The following is a 24,594-nucleotide window of genomic DNA, read 5'->3' on the forward strand; positions in this document are numbered from 1 at the left end:
TGATGCAGGATGATGATGACATTTCATTAATGATACACAAGCACAAAGTTTTACACGGTCAATACATTACAGTCACAAAAGAGATAATCGAAACAGGTCGTGTTGCGACGCGTAGCTGTCCGCCGCACGTCAGCCTCCTATTTTGTCCTGGATCATCTGCTCCGCCTTGTAAACTTTCCAACATATCAAATAATCCCGAGACAGCTTGAACAAAGTGTAATAGTTTGCAAAGAGCAGAAGGGCGAGAGACACGACGTGATACCACTCCGACGAGGAGGCCAGAATCAAGATCTGTATTATAACGAGAGACAACTGCAGGCCCCAAAGCGAGGACAGAAAAACTGATGGGTTGTTGAACACCGCCTGAAACGCCAAAATTACACAGACATAAAAACTGCGCACTTCGCTTCACGACACGTAATAAAACATGAAAATATTACGATTCTACGGCAGATGAAGACGACTGACCAAATTACCACCTTTCTCCCAAACATAAGTTTTAAGATAATTTTTCATGCAGACTTTGCACAATGCGGGAGAAATGAACAGATACGGTTCGATCGCATCTGGCCATCTGCGCGATTCAGATCGAGAGACGCTCGGCGGCGTCGGATATCGTCTGATACGGACATTATTCCCTAAAATTATACTTTTAAATTTTCTACGATGATGAACAAACTCATAAGGTGACATCAACGGTAGCGCCACTTGCAACGGGACCATACGGTGACGTATGATAAGAAATCTGTCCCGCTACACACCATGTAGCCACCTGAGGGGAGAGCAGGTATAGCTCCTACACATTCTCAACCTCAGCATTAGATGGAGGTCAGTGTCGCGCCCTGGCCACACTTCACCCCCACCAGGGAAAGGACCCGGGTACCAACCGTATAGACCCCTCAGCCGGTCTGGACGCAGAGGCTAGAAGAAAATCCTCTGCCCTTGTCAGGGATCGAACCCTGATCGTCTAGCCTGTAGCTAGCCACTATACCGACTGAGCTAGGCTTTTAATATTCTGCGCACATTCATCTAAAAACAAGGTCAACCAAAAATTAAATTCACGACGAGTTTGACGACACAGCTCATTTCAAGCGTAACCTTAAATCTCGTAACATCCTCATGTGTACTCGAGTGCCAAGACCCTGCAGCCACAGAAGACTAGCGGACGTTAATGCAGAGATGTTCCACTAAATACGAGTACTGAAAACGTGCACTTACAAATCCTTAACAGTTAGTGGAAAACTGAAAACAATTCAAGATGTAATCATGTCGCTGCTAGAAAAGATGTCAGTGAAAGTTCTGTAAGAGACTGGACAGAGAAAGAAAGAAATAAAGACCCAATCCAATAAAGCAGGGGTCAACAACCTGAAGCCCAAGGGCCTCAGTCATCCCTTGCAGCTCATCACATCATTTGGCAATAACCCAACGTGAAGAACACATACACATTATCTAAATGTGCGAGCACACAATTGCAAGAAAAAAAAAATTCATAGCAACAAATATTTTGCAGATGTAACCCCAAAATGTCAAAATCACATGTTTCACAAGAGCTTCCTGCCTCCATCATCAGGGAAACAGTGGAGGAGGCTGTAAGCGAGCCAATATCCACCAGACTACACGACACATCCCAGAAGACAGCCATCTTCACATAGGTCATCAAAAAGACCTCGGTCTCAAGTGGTCGCAATCTGCGTACTTACATAGAATCTGGCGTGGGTCTGGTTTCCTGGTTCCGCTGCATTTGAAATTCCTTCTGCCTTATACAATTCCCTGCAGTGTTTCACAAATGCCCCCTGGTGCCAAAGTGTAGAATGAGCCCACCTGGTAAAAGCAAAAATAATATTCAAGCTTCACTTTATACAATATTTAATTGTACTTTATATTGCGTATCAGCATATTAGGACGACGATGCAAGGGAGAGGATGATAGAAACAGATTACAAATGCACCCTGATGATGGAGGCAGCAAGGACCTCTAAAGAAATGGTAACCTTCTACCAGACTACATGGCGCAACATCCCAGAAGACAGCCGTCTTCGGACTCACCGCCGTAAGAATGTCAAATCGTACGATATACTTATGTTCATTTTTGTAATGTACTGGGGCCAAAATACGAACTAACATAAATCAAAGAATTTATAAAAAAAATGGTAGGAGCTCAGGTCAAACTTCAGAAATATAGAGAGCAGACGCGGCCGACGCGACGAGACAGTCCAATCTGGAACGAGTCCGTTCAAAGGCGACAAGAACACGGACGGCATAAAATACACTCGATTATCGCCGCATAAAGATCATCTGCGTATTTAAACACTCACATATGAGCCGGTATGTGGGAAGGCCGGCCGTCAATTCTGACCCAACGTCCTAAGTGTAGCGCTGCCCGATGTAGGACATCACAATATCTGAAATAAAACCAAAATTTTCTTTAAAAAAATAATTAATTCTTCTTCTTTTTATTTGTTTTGATACAGACAAAAACTTTTCACGTAGCGCCAGCAAATCACAGATTAGGTTTCCAACACAATATTACATCAGTGTACGAGAATTTAATCAACTCTATGGATCAGAATCCACACCTTCTTGAGAAGACAACAGTACATTTGGAATTCCACACCTGTCTTTTAACCCAAAGGTTCATTATTGTGTTCACAGGAGCCCATGTCTCATTCCTACCCTGAGCCAAATGCATCTGGTCCACACCTCCAAGTTCTGTTTCCTTAAGATCCATTTTAATATTATCCTCTCAATTATGCCATGTTTTAATGTGTGGCCTCTTCACGTTTCTCATCTCCCCAAACATTACATGCTGTGCTGTCGTCGTCCTAAATTTGATCATCTTAACACCACCTCGTTGAGAGTAAAAGTTATGAAGCTTTCTCCATCCCCATCACTTCATCCCCCTGGACCTATTTCACAACCGCTCAGAACAGGTAAAGTTAAGGTGTTTTATAATTGAATATCTTAACACAAATTCAGATATGCTTTTGGGGATGCACTTACTTGGCCGGGTAACAGTGCACAATATACATCGTGAAACAGCCAACCCAAACAAACGCCAAATGTTGCGTGGCCCAGTACACGTCGTAGTACAAGAAGCTCTGCGAGAGACAAAACACATAACCGTTTTAGTACGCTGTCACCACGAAAGTTTAGATTATACATACAAAAATAAATGCCAACTCCGACTGTACATGCGTAGGTCAACATTTTAGGAGTAATTACCTGAGCGAAGCAGCACGGGACAAAACCGGCATAATACGCGTTTAAAACGGAGCTGAATAAAATCTGCTTCATCCGGTTATTGAAGTCTGTCTTCAGTACTTCAACTTCTTCTCTGATTGCTTGAGGAGACATTGAACAATTATGTAAGGGTTTACCTGGAACAAAAGACTCATTCATGACGTCGGCAAAGAAAATCAGAAATGGAATACAGAAACACTTCTGCATTAACAAGAGATGTATTCCTCAGATTCTTCTTCTTCTTTATTACGCCGTCTCCTTTACAGGAGTTGGCGACATATTATGAACGGGATTGTTCCGTCCTTTTCTCGGACTGGGACCTGTTCATATACGTTCTTGGCAGATGATCCAGAAGTGGTTTGCCATTGCCTTCTTCTGTGTGAATGGAGTAATTGTTGGGATGCCATGGAGAAACCGGGGAAGCCCCGGAGGAAAACTCCGTGTTGCCTAGACCACGGCCTTGCCCAACACAAGTTATAAATTCGGGCACCGCCGGGAATCGAACCCAGAACCCCAGGATCACAAGGCCAGTGTTCTAACCGCTAGACCACCGTGGCGGTTTATTCCTCAGATTACTGCAAGTAAAATTAAGGACTCTGACAAATGTATACTAACTAACCAACTAGATGGGTTAGGGAACCCAAAGTTTCATCACTGACAATTGTACGTATGTCATTTAAATAGATTTTATTCTTTCCCTTTTCATAGCTTCTACATTTCCACTTACACTGGCATTTATATTTGTTTTGGGAGGCTTCACTAAGCAGAAAGATATGGAAGGTTCACAATCCACTTCACGGTACCTGCACCTTGTCGTGGTGGTGGGGCTTGAGTACCTCAGTGGCAGTAGCATAGCTACTGGTAGAGCCTCCCTAGCCAGATTGGTCGAGGGGGAGAGGTCAGACTAAGACAGGTACCCTGGTCCTCCAGGTTGGGGGTTGGTCGCAAGGCTAACAACCTTGCACCGTAAAAAGGAAGATGTTTCAAAACCTCGATCAAAGCCTCAGACAGACAGACCTAACAGAGGACCGAATGGAAGAGGAGAATTGAGGACCGGACAGCCATAGAAGAAGAAGGTTCACAAGCCAATGGGTGTACGCTAATAGTCGTTCATACAGTCATAAGATTTCTCACCTTAGGTTCAAGATAATGTTCAGATAAATCTGCTACTGATCCCTGCCCTCAGCAAGAAGAAATCATTTCAAAATATGAAAAATATTTCTTTAACAAAAATTTTAATACTGTCCACACACGGTACAGAAAATATCAATTACTGCCGTCTGATTTTACCAAGAGAGAACAAATAATAATTTGACTTATACTTACACATGATCGTTCTTCCTTTGCATTCCTCCTTCATAAGCGGAGGCAAAGACGTAACATCAAAGAAGGGGCTGACGCTTAAACCGAACAATATGAAGTAGACAGATATTCTGTAGAATACAAAATAATTCACGCTAACAAACACATGATTACATCAAATGCCAAAACAAAGTCATCAGATTTCCACGTCTTATAACCAGAATCCTGTTACAGTCTCAGGTCAGCGTTTTGCAGGGTCTCCCCAAAGAGCCCTGATCATTCGGTTGGTAAGAGAGAAGTTGGAACGGATCTTCAAGTATAAAATTCGAAGAACACGGTTTTTGCAGTCAGCGCTGTAATATTTCTTTTTTACAAATTCTATGGGTAGCTGTGTATTTACTTCCTCCATTACATGTAATAGTCCAATACAAAGCTGAAATAAAATTTGGTAATACTTACGGATAACATAAATAAAATATATTTACAATCGGGTGACTCTGCATGATATGGTATGCACACAACACCAACGAAGAGAGAACAAGCCCCAAGAGTAGTAACCTGAAGGAAAAAAAAGTAACTCAGTGCACGAGAAAGCTCTGACGAGGCATAAATTACACGAACATATCGACACAATTAGCAACGAAACAACATTTGCAATTTTATGAAAAATGTTTTTAAATACTTCATTATCAAAACATTTAAATTTACGAACATCTCAGAGTGGTGGATACAATAACAGACTTCCTTCGACATTCATCACGATCAGTTGAACAATAATGAGGAAAAAATGCTGACAAATTAACCACTGCAATTCTTTAGAGCATGTTTACTAGTGGTCTTACTCGACAACCTCATCGATTTGAAGCAAAAAACTTTCGCTCAAAATCAACGTGGCTATTTGCCCATGAAGATTTTATCAAGCTCGGTTGCCACAAAATCTCTAAATCCTTGAATCCCCTCCCCAATTTTTTCATTTTTAAAGGGAAGGGATGTGAATGCCACCATCCTATATCATGAGGTCCTCTTCAAGTGATCACACATGCACTGTAACAAACTTCTCAAAAGGCTTCCTCTTATCTGCAGAAGTTTAAATAAATAAATAAAAAAATTAAGTCACCTTAGGACCTGTTGCAGAATTGGCCACAACGATGCTGGACTCCACCACATTAAAACCTTGCATAAAGCGCAATACACCAACCGGCGACCCAAAATGGTTACAATGAAGCCAACCAAGTAGGGATCAATCAGGTAAAAGTTCTGTTAAAAGAAGAAGAAAAATATGCAAATAGAGTAGAAACGAGAAAGCCTCGTACTTTATCCCAGACTCTTCCACAATCAAAAATACTCCTACAGCCCATGCCTGGACGCCAACTTACGTCAGGCCCGAAGTTTTCAGTACAATATTAATTCAATTCTCACTAAATAATTATTTTTTTAGCCTCTGTATCCAGACAGGTTGTGGGGCCCACCCAGCCGGGGCATTATGCTGACACCATCTAGTGCCGAGGTCAAGAATGAGTAGGAGTTATATCTCCTCTCCCCCCAAGTGCCTATATGGCATATAGTGGGACAACTTTACTGTATTTTACTGTACTCTACTTTACATTTATATAAATACAAATTTGATAACAGGACATTTTATTTTATGTACATTCCTCGACTATTATGTAGTAACATAAACTCACCATGGCAAATCTCGTGTACGATTGTGGTAACCACCATACAGTCCGATAAAGATGGAGAAACTGAAGAAAAGAGGTCATTCCCGTAAAGACAAACATAATGACCTCAAATACAAATTTGCCATCTTGTGGGATACTCGGGATTGGAATGTGCTTTGGTGATACCACTTTCGAACCAACATTTTCTGCTGGTCCAAAGGTTCTAAGAAACAAAACAGATCACTATCAGTCTTTAATTATGCATATTACAGAAACTGATTTACAAATAAGTCATTATTTCACGTAAAACATCCAAACATTAGTCAGTTCCTGCTCAAATCTTTATTTGAAGACATTAATGTACAGAAGAACTAATGGGTGCAATTAACTAAGTCTTCAAACCAAATTTCGTTCAGAAACATTCAAGACTTACACACAAGCCAAGCTGACGTACAGCAACAAAGTACGAACTATATGCAAACAAGATACGCAAGAAGCACGGGAGAAGAAATGACATTTTTGACAATGGCAGCTGTACTTGATTTAATTATAAGAGGAGATTCTGGAGCAACAGCGTAAAATTTACCCAAAGAACTTACTTTGACTTGTGGGTATCATCATTTAAGAGCTGGTTGGATTGTGGTGGGGGTGGAGGTCTATTAGAACTTGTTCTACCAACGTTTCTTCTTCCACTAGGCATCACAGAGTGGTCTTCAGATCTGGATATGGTTCCTTTCTGAAAATGAATATTCTAAGTCTTTATCATAAACAACAAACCCTTACTTTTTTAACAACAGTAAGTGATGTACAGGTTAGTTGCAAACTGACCTCATCAGGTTCTGTAATTCAATACATCAATCTTACACAATCATGCATTCAGAAAATAACCCAGCAAAAATGAAACGGTACATCAAACATAACACAAACGAACATAATGCGTTTATATTAACAATACCAAATAAAATATGAATCCAAAAATTCCATCTTCCGACAAACCTATAGCACAAACCGAATATTGACGCTTTTTGTCCTATTTCGTGTACCAACCTTGTAAAAATCAATACATCCCTTGGTAGTGTTCTCGAATTGTTAACAGGTATTATATACAATTTCAATCAACGTTGAAAACAAAATCTCTGTTTAAAATTTTAAGCAATTCAGTTTGGTAGTACCGGAATATATTTTTCAAATGTAATTTCGCACACAGGTACACCAAACGAACACCCACATTCCTTCTGCTAGTTTCGTCTTTTAAGTTACAGAAAATATTTATTTAGGGAATATTCGGATTTACTGTACAAGTAATATAATTTTTAATTAATCTTGTGACATATTTCCCTCACGTTTGCACTTAGAAACCAGAACCTCAGCAAAGCGCAACAAGCTCTCAAAGCATACAAAATGACATCCATTACCCTCACGTTTTCCGTTATGCTTTAGATGGAATCTTGGGAATCCGATGTAGAAAGCCACCAATCTTACTATAGTCTGAACAATTAGGCGATGTACCTGAATTAATTAATTTTTAATTAAGGTGGCAAAGCTTTAGGCTCATTTACAATTAGCGGTAGTACTGGCGTCCGACGTCCAGCAGCTGGATCTCGAACAATTTTTCTTCGACGACTGACACCATTTGAATGTACGGGCACCGAATTACTCCGCCTTCCATGGACACTCCATGCTGCTACTAGACCCAAAACTGCAGGAATTAACACATACACTAACACTGTGCTAGTCTTGTCTCCTAAAGCGCTGTCCCACGAATTCATTTTGGCATACTACTGACATTACTTCTTCGCCATGTTAGTCCAGGACACTGAATAAACAAAAGACACTCACATACTACCGTTAACAGTAGCACCAACCAAAGAGGCTTTAAAAGTATGATATTGAGAATTGTCAACATATTCATATCAGCATGCACCAAGAACCTACATTCATATAATGAACATTAACTAATTTTACTGCCAAATCAGAATGGTTGAATTAAGTTATGTTTAACCTAGAAAAGAGTAATAGTAGAGAAAAAATTACACAGCATGTATCATAATTTTACTCTTCACCATATATCAAAAAAATGTAAAGCTGAAAACGTGTAACCCTTGAAATCAGGGGCACTGGAAGGACTAGATGTTGAAAACATGTAACAATAAAACACGGAATGCAGGAAGCCTTGAACGCATTCGTCATGTCCGTGTGGTTAAAAGATGAAAATTAAAACGTATAATTGTAGACTGACAGACATGAACGGTCTAATCTCGAGCTAGTAGTGAGGCAATGCATTAATTTCAAACTTCCACAACATTGAAAACACATTGCAATGTACTTAATAATTAGTTAATAATATGCAACTATTTTCTTTTACGTTAAATGATTCAATCTCTGGTACACCTGCAACGGCGCAGAGACATCGATACATCTGTGGTTGCTAGGTCTCTTGCTATTCAAGAAGGCGAAAATGGCGGCTTGTAGAATGCGTGTTATTGTGAGTAGTTACGTATTTTAATTATCTGGTATACCATAGAAGCAAATAATTGTAATGCGCTGTATCTTGTGCTTCATATAACTGCATACACCAATAATTTCCTTGAAATAAATAAATATTGAAGTACGACTAATTAATTTTGTTAGTGCATTTATTTACTGTAGGGTGTACTTGTTTCAGGCGAGGGCATTTTCTACTTCACCTGGTCAGCAGCAATTAGTAAAAGTAAGTTGTTACAATAATAGGGGGAAACTTTAAAATTTCGTTGACTCTGAGTGTTTGACCTAACCTTCTTGAAGCCTATACAAATGCATGGCAAGGTAATATCCTACAATAACATCTTGTGCATGGCTTCCTTTCCCCAGTGTCCTTTCCAAGTCTTTTACAGTATAATTTACATATTTTTTCTGTACTGCATTGTTAAATATACATGAATTAAGTGCCTGAGTTTGTATGGGTACTTACATTTTCATTCTATATCAAATATTTTTCAAATTGTAAATCTTCCATCAAAACATATTTAAGCATACAGGTACTGCAGCTTAATAATTAGTCATTTAATTTTAGCCTCCTATTCAAGTGTTTGGAATTGAAGGACGATATGCTACTGCCCTCTTTTCTGCTGCCAGCAAGCAGAATCAGCTAGATACCGTGGAAAAAGAACTTGTTAAATTTAAGGTATGTTATGTAGTCAGTAAGCTTAATATATATTGTTTGTATTCTAATCCACATTCTTTGAAAATAGATTTTCCTATACTTTTTCTGATTCACAGAAATTTCCCATGTGTAACAGTCTAATTGTATAAATTTTATCATAGTAATGTTTCTGCAGGTACAGATTTGCAATGCAATGACAGGTTAAAAACGTTAATGTCCCCATTAGTTTAGTTAAATCCCAAATTAATAGCCATGGTGTATTGAATCTTGTAACCAAATGTAAAGTTATGCCTTGCAGTGTAATATACTACGCATTGAATAATGCAAATTAAATCTGAAAAAATTAATGCACATTTTTTAGATTTAGCATGTATATACTGACTGCTCACCCCTATCTAGTGCTGATGCACGACTTCTGGAAATGTTACAGGGCACATTGAAAACGGATGTGAAGCTGCGTGAATTTATTGAGAACCCCACATTGAAGCGCCAGCTGAAGGTTGAAGGTTTGAAACAAGTGTCTTCTAAATTTCCTTTGTCTTCTCAGTCTACAAATCTGTTGCGTAAGTATAGACAGAAGACATCTTTGCTGATGTAGCAGCATAAAACATTGACTTATGAACCCAGAGTAAATTATTCATCATAGATGAATCGAAACAATTGAAGTACTTCTATTCCACAGTGCTGCTTGCTGAAAATGGCCGCCTCAAGAGTTTGGATGGAATCATCGGTGCTTATCAAACCATAATGGCAGCCCATCGTGGTGAAGTGCCGTGTGAAGTAATCACGGCTAAGGTTTGGACTTATTTTTTAAATATGTAGTTAGCACTCTAGAAAACCCCATACATGTGTCAATAAATACCATATATGGTAAATATGAGTGCAAAATTAAATTTTGTGAATTCCAAAGTGGTCGAGATTATTTTCTCCAATCACTATTTCACCTCACGCACACCATTTCTATGCCAGAAAACTGAATATGCAGGTTCTACTATGATCCAAATTTCTTTTTTCCTTGGATTGTGTATCTTTCCCAGGCAGCCTGGCTCTGAAAAAATACACACTGCACAAATTAACCCCCCCCCCCCCCCCCCCGAGACATTTGTTTAATGAGATTCTGTGTTTGATTTCTTACAGCCGCTAGATGATGCTTTAAAAACTGAACTGGAGGCTGCATTAAAATCTTTCTTGAAACAGGGACAGAAATTACAATTGAATGTCAAAGTAGATCCAACAATCATTGGAGGAATGATTGTCAGCATTGGTGATAAATATGTAGACATGAGCATTGCTACCAAGATTAAGAAGTATACAGATGTAATTACAGCAGTTGTTTAGTTGACCCGCAACAGAAAGTTGTGTTTTATGTAACTTTATGTACAAATGGATATTTAATAGTAGTTATTTACATGCCAAAATGTGTTAAGTGAAGTTCTGGTATGAAATAAAATTTATCTAACATGTTTTTAGTTCTGTGGCTCCACACATTAACCTTGTAACCCACATTACATATTTTTGGTGAGACAGAGAATAAGGAGCTGAAAGGAAGTCATGTTCTTGGAGAGAACTGTTTTTCGGCACATGAAGAAGTGACTTCCGTGTCCTTAACATCAATACACCTCTCTGTTCACCGAATATCCTATCCTTGCGCCTAGATTTCTTGGACAGGATAATTATGTAATTCAGTACAAAATGGTGGCCCATGTTGATGGTATGTTTGGCAATGGCTGATTTATATGCACGGTAGAGCTGGATCAACAATGTAAATATAATCCATAAAACATTGCAGAATTAGCCTTCGTAAAATTAGGTACAGTACGCTGATTACTTTTGTACCACTGTGAAATAATGAAGTCCAACTGATGAAAATAACTTCAAAGCAAAATAATCTGAAAGGGGTTGCTTGTGTGACCTGCCACAGTAAGTGCAACATACAAAGATTGAAGAAGACAAGTGGAAAGCAAACGAGAACTAGGACACCAAGCCCATCACATTCAATCGTTTCTCAAACAACGAAACTTTAAGACTAAACGTATGAAAGACAGACAGACTGTACACCAAAGTTATGTTACCCGAAAAGGAACAAGCCTATTAACGCTAGAACAAAACAGTATTGCCATAAAACTTATCTTTTGTAAATGTTAGATACTTCAATCTTATGGTATGGACAAATTAATTGTAGGTGGAGTAACACAAGAAAAATTCCTGACCAGTGCTTCGCCTGTATTGCAAACAAACTCTTTATCATGTACATAAACTGCATCCACCGCAATTAAGCCAGTGTTTAGCAGATATTTATAGAAACATGAAATTACAAGTGCTGTTGTGAATCCAGACATTCTTCCCATCTTACCACTCATCTGGTATTTTTTCACACTTAGTTTCCTTTGTGATCAACAACAGGTTCTATGGTTTCGCCTCCGCGAATCTGACCCCAGCCAATCAGTCTGTTGAAGAAAATATATTAATGTTACCAGAAAGCAATTTTAAATCAATTACCTCAGACAAACATATTTTCTTTGGACTGGTATGAGTATGTTGTAGTTTGGTGACCTGCTGTGTGTATTGTTTTATTTTGGACTTTTAAACACAGCACATCTTTTATTCTGCACTGATAAATGAAAGGTAGGTAGTTTCACTTTGAATGATAACTTTTGGGCATATAATTCCATTCCATTTTAAATGGTAACTGCTAGGAGTATATTATTTTGGTTTAGATCGGTACATGGACGGCAATGGGGCGTTTCATTTCTGATCAGTAACTATTTGGGTATTAACTTATGGGTACGCCTGGTGTTTCAATTACCTCCAGTGTTTTTCAACACGTCTACTGAGCGCAATTTTCTCTCCTATTTCAGTACAGACAGGGTTTGTAAGGCTGATCTTTGCCAAGTCAGCCTTCGTGGCCAGCACTCTTCCACCAGTTGACAGAGAACCAATGTTCACCAATAGAACCTCATTCTTCGACAACTTTTGAACCTGTTACAAAAACAACACTACATACAATCATACTGAACTTGCATACTAATCTAATGCCAGTCTCCAAAGATCTTATGAGCAAACCACTGTGTAAGCAAATTCTGTTGATCCATTTACACATTCATATTGAAAACAATAATGTACCCAACTACCACGGTCAACAGACAGCAGAAAGTGAAGTTAATACCTTTGCTCCTTTCTTGTCACCCTCTGTTCTAACTCCCAACAGCCGCTTCAAAAGATAGTATGAGATTTCAAGTTCAATAAATATCTTGGGTAAAGCTCCTACAGCCCCCAGAACTTGGCCAACTAAACGATCAGCTCGGCACAATGTCGGTTCAATCTTCGTGCCAACACCTACAACAAGAAATGGAAAATTACGCACATGCACATACCCAGACATCTGAAAGGACATGCTCATTCAGCAGTCACGGCTGTAATAAGTTTATATGGATGGTTGACTTTCACTATATTTAATTATGTTAGACAGGGCATGGAGATTTTCATTTTATTACATTAGAAGGAGCAAAAGACTAATGTATGATTCTCCTTACCAATTAGTCCACCTGGAACAGCAAACTGCAACTCATTCTGTTCTGCAAACAGGGACACAATGCGAGAAAAGATGGGCCGGCAAGTGAGTTTGCCTTCACTGTCTTTGGACACAAGTCCTGGTCGAACTTCAATCTCCATGCCTACCTGTTAAAGAAAGAACGAGCAAACATAAACAAACAAGAGTGTCATTAAAGTCGCAGCCGACAGGTTTGCATTCTCGTTACATAGGGCTACAAATTTAGAACAACCCAAGTCACAGAAATATCTGAATCTGTTGCAGACATCAGGTAAGTGGTACAATACATTCTTTGGTTTTTTATACACTTTACATACCATTCAGCCTGTTTATTACATTTTAAAACATGAGACTGAGGCTAAAACTGTAATGACCAAAGGTACTAGAGCCCTGATTCAGGCAGCTTGAAATGCACAAACCTTGAGAACTCCTCGCAAAATGCTGCCCCCAGCCACACCCCCTTTTAAGTCGTCAACTTCACAACCTGGCTTATTCACGTCAAATGATCGGATCACTATCAGACGAGGCAATGACGTAAAATCCCGCATTGGAACCGGGATCTTTTTTGTGATATATTCACACAGAACTTCGATATTGTACTTCAGCTGCGCAGAAATCGGAACTACAGGAGCTCCTTCAGCTACAGTTCCTGTAATTGTACATTTAAATCAAGATATGACGTCTCAGCGAATCAGCACAGATCACTGTCCAAGTTATCTGTGCTGACACTATATTTTCTACAATCCCACACAAGTACAGAAACAAAACAGTGCATGGCTATTAGCTGAACGGCAACAAAGGTCATATGGCGAGAAATCATTCAGTATTGTTAATCTTAATACTATTTTACCATTTGCTTTCCCTCACACATTTCACAACCATGCAGTGTCAGTTTTTTAAGAACAAATAAATGCAATCAAGATTTCATGTTCTCATGGCGAGAATGATGACGAATGTCTCCCGGGATACTGTGCCATATACTCTGATAGAATTTGACTGGTGCTTCAGATATGCTCATTGCATTCATCACCAAAGCCCTGAAGCTGGATGCAGTAATTACCTCTGAAATGAAAGTACTCCCAGAAAACAGTCAAGTTAAAATAAATGTAAGGTAACTGTTCCAAAGGCAGTAGAACATTAGGAAACCATATGCAGCAGTGAAAACTTCAAGTAGCTTGCAGAAGGTTATGAACAAGACAAAAGTAGTAATGGGACAGTTTCACATGAACTCAATAAGAATCAGGATGGACTCAAATAACACTTCAACCTAGTTTTTACCTTGTACAAATTTGAGGATCTGCTCATACTGCTCCTTGGCTTGGCCTTCCTTCACTAGATCAATCTTGTTCTGCAGGATCAGAATGTGTTTGAGCTTCATGATCTCAATTGCAGCCAGATGTTCAGAAGTTTGAGGCTGAGGGCAAGATTCATTACCAGCTGGGAACAAAAGTGATAAAAATTCACTTACAATAGATGTCATTCCATTTTAGCCCTTGAAATGCTTGAGAACATTATAATAAATTTCAATTATCAGGCTGCAGTGAGCTATGGGTTAATGGCATTTGTCAGAATCTTGAATTATAAACTTACCAATTAATAGCAATGCTGCATCCATGACGGCTGCACCGTTCAACATAGTTGCCATAAGAATGTCATGACCAGGACAGTCCACAAAAGAAACATGTCTTACGAGCTGGAAGCGACCTGAGCAGTTGGGACGGAAGCATGGGAAGGAATCGTCCTTCGAAGAGCCTCCCGAGATGTAGCTTGCTGGTCTAGGACACTTTTCATTATCACACTTATAGATCTTTGCATTTGCATAACCTACAATGAAAATTAACAGCTTTATAGAAACATGATGTATGAATGTCAAGTTCCATATGAAGTTAATGCAAGGCTAGAATGAGGTATCTCGCATTAAACGTATTTTCAAGATCATATCCTGCTTATACATATATAAATAATGGTAATACTGATTAACTGGAAAATTCATTCATTCAATTTCAGTTATTTATAACAAGAAAATTAATTTCTACCATAAAATATGCAGTGTATGAAAAGCTTTAAATCAATAATACTGTTGAAAAGGTTAGAACATATGGAATTAACAGAATGGGCTTTGAAAGGAGGAAGAAGGAAATATGGAAAATCTTGGGAAAAAAATTTTGAGGGACATACTGAGGCTACAGTGTTTTTAAACTCATGGCAAAGCAGGACACGGTATTTCAGATGAAACTGGACCACTCTAGGATATACCTATAAAAACACTACTATGCGCGAGTCCCAAGGGATCCTGGATTGACACAATGGACATCAGTTTGGAACTAAAGATATGAAAATTAAGCATTTTAATCCAAATTTACTTCCATTATAAAGTGTTTTGCATTTAAAAATCATCCCGTACATACCACAAGGGATAAAACGAACATTCAACATATTTCAATTGAACAAATCTTGTAGTTACGAAATGCACATTAAATAACATGTGCACACGCACACACAAAGAATCACAATTTTTTTTAAAATAACATTAACATGGAAAACTAATGTCATTTACTGTGTAAGTTTCTTCTTTATTATAAACTTCAAGCACACAAAGTCAAAAAAACTTGTTTCTAAGTATAAGTTGACAATGCAGTTCTTATAACCTACCTACAATAACAATAACATTTTATTTAAATAAACAGCATTAACATTTGTGCAGCCTTATAACAGATGTTCATGCGCTTATGTCATTACATTGCTGTACACTTCATTCCATGACGAAACCAGAGCCAACAGAGGCAGCATCATGGATGTAACAACATGCCAGTATCATGTCGCTACTTCAAACCCAGAGTAATCTTATCACACAGTGTAAGAAATTAAACATTAATACGCATCTGCAGCAATTCTGTGAATGTATCTGACAGCATACAAAGTTAATGGAAATTTATTTACAGAAGTCTGTGAACCCACCGAGGTCCACTTAACGGAACTATTCCATTCAAATTCATTATGGTCCGAGACCGAATCAAGTTTTGTTCATTTAGTAACTTGACGCATAACCAAGAAACAGCATCATTTAACATTCTGTAATACAATGGTGAAGATGTCTTGTTTGTACAGTAAAATACATGGACAAAATAAATGACCAGATTAAAAATATTACTGGACAGCTCCTCGTCTTTACACAATTAATTCAGATTTGTGTGTATACGTATGCAGAAAATATGATCCTATCTCAGATACTAATTCAACATGGCTTTCAAAGCTGTAACAGCACAGGAAGATCTTATGAATGAATGTATGTGTGTGAGAGAGAAAGAGTGAAGGATAATATTTTCTGATAATATAAAATTAACGTTCTCGTTATGACTAATGGCTCACACATTCTTCCATAGATCATAATCATCTTCACCCCTAGTGTCTTTTGCTATGACAATAACAAGTTTTTCATGAAACTTGGTATGAATGTTATGCAAAGCATATGATTTTCATGTTTTAAAATTCAATTAACAATAATGAAATTAATGTGGCCAGAACTGTACAATATTTTGAGATGGGCAGAACACAAGCATCATTCAATTTACAGTCCTAAAATTCCATTTACAAACACAGCTGGAAAAACATGCTAAGTATATTAAAGCAGTTTTAAGTGAACAAGCAAGAAAAATCTAAATTTTACAGAAATGAACAACAGCAACTACCAGAAGAGATATGATGAACAGTGACACTATAACAAAGACACATGTTACGTGGGTCCCTTTTAATCATGGTTTGGTGCATCCTCAGGTACTGGGTGATGGAAATGGCCTCCAAAGATAGAGGGCAGCTATGAATATATTGAATAAGCAGTTGTGGACAGTTGACAAGGAGTTGTCCTCCAGTTTGTGGGCTTAGGCAGGGGAACCAACAACTCCCACCTTAAAAAACTTGAATGTTTCATGTTACACAGGGACAGGGGAGATGAAAAACCTATTTTCTCTTGTAGGCTACAAATGAAAATATTACGATACATCAAATTTACTGTTAGATGTCTCAGAATGTTCATGTAGTGAAAATAAATAATAGTGATGATTCTACCCAATACTAATTACGTATATAGAGAATTTTATGCTGAACACCTTGAAAGGCAAATTCATGTAAGCGAATGAGATGGTATGGATAAGAAAAAGTACATTCCCGCACAAGAAAGACCAAGGTAAAAATGAAAAGAAGAATAGGAAAGATGTCATCAAAAACGAAGAAGACCATGGGAGAAACTAAGGTGGAGTAACTGTGGATGGACAGAGGTTTGACGTCAGGCAAAAAGTGGAAAAGAGGACATACTTCATGCACTTTATGTTAATGAATGTCAGTCGACAGACATCACATCCACGATCCTTTCTCATCATCACCCAGAGCACCTTACTCTAAGAAATAAGAGGAAACAGATATGGACCATCCTATAACAAAGAGGATGACATTTATTCCTGGGCAAACACAAACTGATATAAGAGGACAGTAGTAATTTTAAAATTAGATAAATGATAAAATAAAATTAGTACAAGTCAATGCAAGGATTGTATTGAACTAAAATAAGACAAAACATAAAATACACATACACTTCTTCTATCAGCAGAAGACTTTAGTTTCTACTGACATTTCAGTCTGGAGAATTTCCATACAATTTTCTTTAATGTTTGTTGTAGTAATGAAGCCCACAAGTCACTTAGGCCTTGCAGAAAATATTAAATGAACAGGTAATGGCTAGATAACTATGGCCGTCGCAATTTCCGGATATGGCGGCGGCGTGAGAAACCTTGAAGCACAACCTTGATAAGAATACAAGTGCATCAGGTTCTGTGCAATCCTACACAAAGTAAACTTTTATTCATCAATATGTCAATCAGCTACTTAATTATTTCTATTAAATTCATGACTGTTTTTCATCGCAAAGGCCAGGATCTCAAGAAATATTTGAGCTCCATAAGTCCTGGATGTTGGTTTCTTGTCTTTTCCAATGTGGAAAATTTACTATATATGTTATGACCTTACTGTTTTTGAAACAATGTTACTGCATAATTGAGACACATCACAGTTTTTGTATATCATGTCACACATCAAAATTCATATGAAAGTCACACGTCATAATTTCATATGATTTATAATTAAGACGCTGGTTTTCATATGTTATGAGATGGCACTACCGAGCACAGTATTCAATTTTCAATGTTTTACACCTCTTATGTCATGCACAGGTAACACTAATGTCATACACGTTTTATGAAATAGCTTGACAATTCTTGTACAGCCTTTAGCACAAGGCTTGGCAGTGAAAGATCAGGGTAGATAAACAAATCTACAAAATACTTCAGACTTATCACAATTACAGTTGTGCACTAACACTGTACTAAAAATAAATACATAAATATATTGAACACGCTATATTTTAATATATGTATAGGGACAGGGACCTTAAACAATCCTAAATGAGTGCGTAAAAATGCCAGCAGAAGTGAAAATGACAGCCCTCAAGTAATTACTTTCACCACCCTACAGAAAACAAGACACATTAGACAAAATGGAAATTTATTTTATATAATGGGTCACACATTCCATGACCTGAAACTTTCTATTTTGATCCTCAGGCTATTTAGCAATGCCATTTCAGCAGCAGAGGTCATACAGTATCGAAAAGAAAAGAAGAAAAAATGAAGACAACCATAACATTGAATAACTAAAATAAATAAAATAACTAAATCTGCACATTTCAATGTACTTCAAAATGGCAAAAGGTCTTTAATGAAACCCAAACATGTCTTTACTTTATAAGCTAAACTATTCTTCTAGTATAATAAAATTAATTCTGCAAATATTACTGTGCACAGAGAAGTAACAAGTTTCAGCAAACTCTAGATTAAAAACCAGCCAAATATGTAGCATGCAATTTCATTGTAGCACGCAGTGAGAATTCAACCAATACCATGCTATTGGTACTGTACGCGTCCTCTTGAGAGTGCACTAACACCACCAGCCATCCTGACTGAAACTTCAGTATGCATATATTCAAATCCCACTGGATTATATAGCCCAAGACTGTTTATGAACGTCAGAGTTCTTTTGTTACTAACGCTAAGCGAGCGGCCAACAGACGACACTCTGCCATCATCTAACCAGATTAGAGGCTACTTTCTGATTTTACGCAATCCATGTTTTTTTTTACTAACGAAGACATTCATACAAATCATTACATTTTCTTGTGCACAAGGTTTCTGACGTACGCACTATTCAATTTTTACGTAATTCTTGTGGATCCTACAGCACAAGCGCACCAGTCACATTTTATTCAAATTCTCTTAATGATATAAAAAAAATAGACTTAAATACAAACTTTCATGCCAAAACAAGCTCAAAATCTCATTCACACTGTACTTGCTGACAACAAAAATTATGATTTACAATTATGATACACCCTTTTCCCTTAAAAATGCAATAACACCTTATTTAAAACAAAAAGTGAACGTAACGTAACGCATCTTGTAACTGTAGTGGATTATATCATATAACCTGCAAATTTAATTAATAACAGCGAATGCTGAAATGGAAATAATCAGAAAGGCGACAGGTAAGAGACGCTGGAGCGTGGTAGTTGGGGGGGGGGGGGGGGGGGGGGGAAGCATAAACCGGTCCCAGTTATCAGAGAAGCTTGTCTGTGCCTATCATATGCATCCTTCATTATTTCACACACTAGCTTGTACGTTCATAGCAAAACTTAAAGTACAATATGATATATATTAAACAATACATACGTACTGTCTTGTAACAAATGAACACTCCACTGTGCATAAACCAATTAAAGTTACACGCGGTTACAAGAGGAAAACCTCAACCTAAAACAGATACTTCCGACACTTCTTAGCACCACATTTACAGCGAGTTCTGGATGCCGTTTTACTGACTATTTCCGAAGATTCCGGTGAAGAGTTTTCTAAACGTTCGCTGTCGGGCAGAGTGAGACGAGCGCGTAACGGAGAAGCGTACGGTGAAACGAGACTTTCGGAAGACAGATCTGGATTTGAGGGAGAATTGTTATTTCCCTTTACATACTGGCACATGTAATCAAACGTAATTTCCTCTCCCTCCCTGATATTTCTCGTGGCAAACAGGGCGAGTTTCGGTAAATTGGGCTCCAAGCAATTGATCCACACAGCAAACACTGCAAGGTTTGGTTCACATGAATGATTTATAAAATGCGAGATGTTCCCATATACAGCTGCATCTACTGTGAACGGAGTTTGCTCGCTGTCATTGTAATCTAAATCGAACAGGTACGTTCTGCCCTCCGCATCATAAATTTTCCCTCTTTTTTCAGCCTCTTCATTCTTAATCACTTCACCCACATACTCGCATACAAATGAATCCTTCTTAATAGGCTGCAAGGCTTTCACCCCCCAACCACAACCGGACGCCGTTCGGAACACGCACAGCTTTATCGTGCGTCCATTCTGAATAACCCTGTTCGGGCACGCGGAGTTACACTTACAACGCTTGTTGCACTCGTATATAGGAGTTCCCACAGGAACAATAAGACGCTTATCAGGACCATATGCAAACGTAGCGCCAGACTGCTTGCCACAACAATTTCCAGAGTCAGGACTGCAGAATGGCTGACAGTCACATCCAACTGGAGGGTCCTCAGGAATGGTGATACCCTCTCCAGGCAGATAGTCATTTAAATACATGAAGTTGGTTGGTGCTTCCTCAAGATCCACATCATTTTCTACAGCTATAGAAGCCTTATCTGTCGACAGGCAGTTCATTTCCATTTCAAACACCCGGAGGTTTTTCAGCTGCTCCAGACGTCTGAAATGAAATTCTCGGACCATGAGCTCATCTTTTATTTTCTGTACCAGCTCAGGATTCCTTCTGTCATCAGGAAGTTTTAACAGATCAAAAATTTTCATGTCAATATCTTTCTCTGTGGGCACTGTGTACTTCAGAAAGCCTTTAGCTGAGAAAGTCTTCATGACGCTTTCCAACATTCCTTTCGTTGGTTGCTCAAGACTCTTTTTGAAGTTCTCCATGTCTTCTGATGTTGGGAGTCCAACAGAGGCCAGTTCTACTATCTGTCCTTGAAATTTTGAACGATAATTTTCCAATATCTGCTCGCAATTGGTGAGGTGTTCTTCCGGTTCCCACGTACTACTTTCTGTAGGCCACCCTTTCCATTTGACCAGATAGAAAATGTCTCCATTCTGAACCTTATGATGATCTAAGATTTTCTCAACCTCGTACACCGACTCGCCTTCTTCGTATTCTTCAGGGACTGGACACGCTTTCCGTCTTTTGTTACCTTTCCCTGCACTCAACTGCCACTTACACTCAGCACTGTTAAGTTTTGTCTTACGCATGTTCTTGGCCTTCACCGAGACACTGTTCTTGCCTTTTCTTGAAATGGTGATACAGTCCCCAACTGTTATGGGCACGGGCTCAGCCTTAACCTCGGCTGCAGACACCTCCTTGTTTTCCATGCTCCCCTCACTTGCGTTTGCCAGCTCAGGCTCAAGACCTCCTGGAACTATAAAAGTGCTGGTGTTTTGCTTCAGTTGCACTCAACAAATATAATAAATACACAACTTCAGAGGCAATCACAGTTTGAGCACCAAGATATCTTCATTGCACATGCATATTCACTGATGGATATCAGAGTGCAGGGAAAGGACCTGAAATTCATGTCACCCTTAATTTCATTAATATACGCTCAATTTAAATTAATCCACAGAAATTGTGGGTTATTACACATGACATGGCAACAACACAGTTTAAAATCTGAAGGGGCTAAATCCTCGAGAGTAAAGCAACTGATATGCAAAGATAAAAAATTTACTGTCTGTGTTATTCTTCCTGGCCTCTCGTTGCGGGCGCGCCACGGGTTTGGGCAAGTTCGCATTCTGATATCGCTTCACAAAGGGGTGATGGGGTTAGTTGTGTTGCGGCTGCGGTTGTACTGTTGACACCACCGAGTTGTGATGATAATTTACAGACAAACATTCGGTAGCTTTTAATATGCCTCCTATTCAAATACTTTAAAATATTTTGGTGCAGTGAATCTGGAGTTTTTTCTGCATGCCTCGAGTATTGGGTGCGTACGGCACATGCAGTGAAGTATGCTGCCTCCGAGAAAATACCCCACTACTTTCCCTTACGAGTGTTAACAGCATCCATGGTTCCCCCAAGCCCTCTATTTCCCATCAGACCTTCGCCTTTCTAAATTTGGCATTTTTTGGAACACAACCCATGCATTCAGCAAGGAACTGCTGTAGTTTTGGCACCCTACAACTTCACCATTCAAATTTCATCCAGAAGGGAGTGAGAGACGTGTTATGAGCCTTGAATATTGTGGTGTGTGTAAATGACAAAAGTTACATGCTATGAACAGATACATAAAACCAGTGTGTTGCCAAATGTAAAACAGTAAAACCTTCTAACGTTGTTTCAGTTCTTGAAGAAAATGTCACATCACATGCCACACTGTACATAGCTAACAAAACTCATTCACTTATTGATGTCTAAAATACTAAAACTGAATGGTGTTTCCAGTTTTTTGTGCATGAATGTTAGTGCTAAAGTTTCCATTCTTAACCAAAATTAGTATCTGAACAAATAAAAACTTATATTATAACACTAGACCTGATGATCATTTTTGAGCACTAGACTGCATCTTAAGAGGATATGGAGTGTTAAGACCTACCAACATCCGTAACAAAATATATTAAACTTATGTGGAAAAATAATTTATTTATTTTTAATGTCTAGTTGATATGAGTAATTAAAAGAGCGTAAAAAGATGACCAGACATACCCACTTCAACATTATGTTTCAAAACATTACTTACCTAACTTAATGGTAATGTTCCTTTCCAGTTCATTTTTGAAACGAACAGTTTGAACGCCAGAAATAGCTTTCACCACTGTAGATTTACCATGTGCCACATGGCCAATTGTACCTGATAAAAAGAATTATGATAATTTTTAAAAACACGAAGATGCGTAAAGATTGAAGGTGTTTCAATATTAAAAATAAAACCTGAAAACACAATGCGCTACACCACAGAATTTAAATCCAGGTATGGTTCTTGAACATACACATGATGTTCTTACAAGTCATAATAAATTACTTAGTGTTCACCCAGCAATCCAGAAAATTTCTTGATAATAATTTGATCAGTCGACTGATAAAAAAGACAGGTAAAAACCCTAAACCTTACCTATATTAATTGTTGCTTGTCTACTTATAACTTCAGGAGAGAGCGCAGTCAATTTAGCTACATCCTGGAAAAGAAAAGCAATGAGCGATCACCGACACAACATAATTTCAGGAGAAATACACATGATTAAGGACGCTGCAATTTTTAACACTGACACAAAAACATTCTATTACCAAACAAGCTCTTTCTTGTGGCTCCCACAATAATATTGTCACTTTTTCCCCTTTTATTATCATGTGCACGAGGTTACGGACAGTGCTGTAATACAGTTCAGATCCTAGCTCTTTTACCACTGCGGGAAGAGGTACAGCAAGAGAGGAGCTGGAATAAGGGAAAGTGACAGAGCAACCAATCAGAACACTGCTTAGCCGGTGAACGCAACTAGCATCCACCCTGAAAATATTCAACACCAGCAACGATCAGCGCTCTGATATGAACAGGATCTGCTCTTAGTGAATTATATTCCCATTTTAATACCTGACATATTCTTAAGGAAATGCAAAGGAGAACTTGGCTGATACTTTCATTCTGAATAGTAGCTATATCACCTTCTCTTTTATACTGCCCTAATGAAAGAACCTGCATCTGGGACCCAAACTGAGCAGAAGCTGATACTGCCAGATTTACAACATATTATTGTGTTATATGACCATAAATGAAAATTAAAAGGTTACACATATTTCTGCAGAATATATCACATCAAGTCTGAACAAAAAGCCCCACCAACAAACGGTAACAGATGGCATAACATATCATTCACAAGCAACCTAAATGGATCAAATTCAATTTGCTTCCTAAGTTCATGTAACTACACTGAGGCTGCAGAAAGAAGTAGCCTGCCCTCTGGAGTACTCTTCTCCGGCCCCAATTCACCCGTAAGCTAGCGAAGGTTAGAAGTACCTGCATTCCTGTAAACAGAATGTCTAGATAGGAATATACCAGAGTGAAATACAACAGGCAGAAGGAGATGTGACCGGGGTCAGTCTTCATCTTTATGCAGCCATAGTATGAGGTAATTCACTACACACAGAAAATTGAGTGGAATAATTATGTATCCCAAAACTGCCACCATATTATAGGAATTTCGAACTTCGATAACAGCTCCAAGAGATAAAACCCCGACTATTCCTAAGACGATTCTAGTTGTTTTACACTGCTGGTGACCAACACACCCATACAAATATAACATAGAAGCCAAGGGAATACTTAGGCATATGAACTTTCTGTATCTGCAATACAAAACTAATTACAAGTAAAATCTGTGTAAAAACAGTGTCCAATAATAAAGCGCTCACAAGTTTAGCTAAATCTTGCTTGTACAGCTGGCCAGCAACACTACCGCCTTCACCGCCCGCCATCTTAAAAAATATACCGCCGCGAACTGCAAGTTATCCACCTCAAACGCTTTCATTTAGATCAAGACGCCACACCTCTGCTGTATATGAGTAAATTCAGTGTTGCCAAGATAG

The 24,594-nt window shown here is 38.5% G+C and overlaps 3 protein-coding genes across 9 annotated transcripts; 1 reads left to right on the plus strand and 2 right to left on the minus strand.

The window, feature by feature from the left end:
* Window positions 1-8,061, minus strand: LOC110826676 (transmembrane protein 39A). 6 transcript variants are annotated; one of them, XM_087356904.1, is made up of 11 exons: window positions 7,928-8,061; window positions 6,802-6,938; window positions 6,227-6,425; window positions 5,659-5,798; window positions 5,001-5,099; window positions 4,566-4,672; window positions 3,222-3,376; window positions 3,000-3,097; window positions 2,315-2,401; window positions 1,701-1,821; window positions 1-363 (listed from the first exon to the last, which is right to left on the minus strand). In XM_087356904.1, exons 2-11 carry the CDS (start codon window positions 6,900-6,902, stop codon window positions 130-132), a joined length of 1,341 nt encoding a protein of 446 aa, XP_087213030.1. In that variant the 5' UTR covers window positions 6,903-6,938; window positions 7,928-8,061; the 3' UTR covers window positions 1-129. The 6 variants fall into 6 exon arrangements, with proteins under 6 accessions (XP_087213030.1, XP_087213027.1, XP_087213028.1 ...); XM_087356901.1 differs by having other exon boundaries at window positions 7,762-8,048; XM_087356902.1 differs by having other exon boundaries at window positions 7,922-8,034.
* A 476-nt stretch (window positions 8,062-8,537) lies between these two features.
* Window positions 8,538-10,809, plus strand: ATPsynO (ATP synthase subunit O, mitochondrial). The gene is made up of 6 exons (XM_022057443.2): window positions 8,538-8,687; window positions 8,868-8,912; window positions 9,255-9,365; window positions 9,775-9,907; window positions 10,027-10,139; window positions 10,482-10,809. The coding sequence occupies exons 1-6, from the start codon at window positions 8,661-8,663 to the stop codon at window positions 10,680-10,682; spliced, it is 630 nt and encodes a 209-aa protein (XP_021913135.1). The 5' UTR covers window positions 8,538-8,660; the 3' UTR covers window positions 10,683-10,809.
* A 737-nt stretch (window positions 10,810-11,546) lies between these two features.
* Window positions 11,547-24,560, minus strand: LOC110826625 (eukaryotic translation initiation factor 2 subunit 3). 2 transcript variants are annotated; one of them, XM_022057441.2, is made up of 10 exons: window positions 24,421-24,560; window positions 23,126-23,189; window positions 22,754-22,864; window positions 14,485-14,718; window positions 14,173-14,331; window positions 13,314-13,543; window positions 12,878-13,022; window positions 12,511-12,680; window positions 12,151-12,323; window positions 11,547-11,791 (listed from the first exon to the last, which is right to left on the minus strand). In XM_022057441.2, exons 1-10 carry the CDS (start codon window positions 24,481-24,483, stop codon window positions 11,722-11,724), a joined length of 1,419 nt encoding a protein of 472 aa, XP_021913133.1. In that variant the 5' UTR covers window positions 24,484-24,560; the 3' UTR covers window positions 11,547-11,721. The 2 variants fall into 2 exon arrangements, with proteins under 2 accessions (XP_021913133.1, XP_021913132.1); XM_022057440.2 differs by lacking the exons at window positions 11,547-11,791; window positions 12,151-12,323; window positions 12,511-12,680; ... (2 more) ...; window positions 14,173-14,331; window positions 14,485-14,718 and adding an exon at window positions 19,590-21,436.
* Window positions 24,561-24,594: the final 34 nt, after the last annotated feature.

The sequence above is a fragment of the Zootermopsis nevadensis genome, unplaced genomic scaffold (assembly GCF_977971745.1).
Source record: "Zootermopsis nevadensis isolate Lab colony 2312 unplaced genomic scaffold, Znev_1.0 Znev_ptg000028l, whole genome shotgun sequence".
NCBI lineage: Eukaryota > Metazoa > Arthropoda > Insecta > Blattodea > Termopsidae > Zootermopsis > Zootermopsis nevadensis.

Coding starts and splice junctions, on each gene's coding strand:
- LOC110826676 (XM_087356901.1), bottom strand. CDS start 7,971: ATGAATTCGTGGGACAGCGCTTTAGGAGACAAGACTAGCACAGTGTTA. Junction 3,377..4,565: donor CAAAGGAAGAACGATCATGT/GTAAGTATAAGT, acceptor CTTTTGTTCCAG/GTAAACCCTTACATAATTGT. Junction 2,402..2,999: donor GTGCACTGTTACCCGGCCAA/GTAAGTGCATCC, acceptor GTTTTATTTCAG/ATATTGTGATGTCCTACATC.
- ATPsynO (XM_022057443.2), top strand. CDS start 8,661: ATGGCGGCTTGTAGAATGCGTGTTATT. Junction 8,913..9,254: donor GTCAGCAGCAATTAGTAAAA/GTAAGTTGTTAC, acceptor ATTTAATTTTAG/CCTCCTATTCAAGTGTTTGG. Junction 9,366..9,774: donor AAGAACTTGTTAAATTTAAG/GTATGTTATGTA, acceptor GAAATGTTACAG/GGCACATTGAAAACGGATGT.
- LOC110826625 (XM_022057440.2), bottom strand. CDS start 24,483: ATGGCGGGCGGTGAAGGCGGTAGTGTTGCTGGCCAGCTGTACAAGCAA. Junction 23,190..24,420: donor AGCAAGATTTAGCTAAACTT/GTGAGCGCTTTA, acceptor TTTCTTTTCCAG/GATGTAGCTAAATTGACTGC. Junction 21,437..22,753: donor GAACATTACCATTAAGTTAG/GTAAGTAATGTT, acceptor GCACTTTTATAG/TTCCAGGAGGTCTTGAGCCT.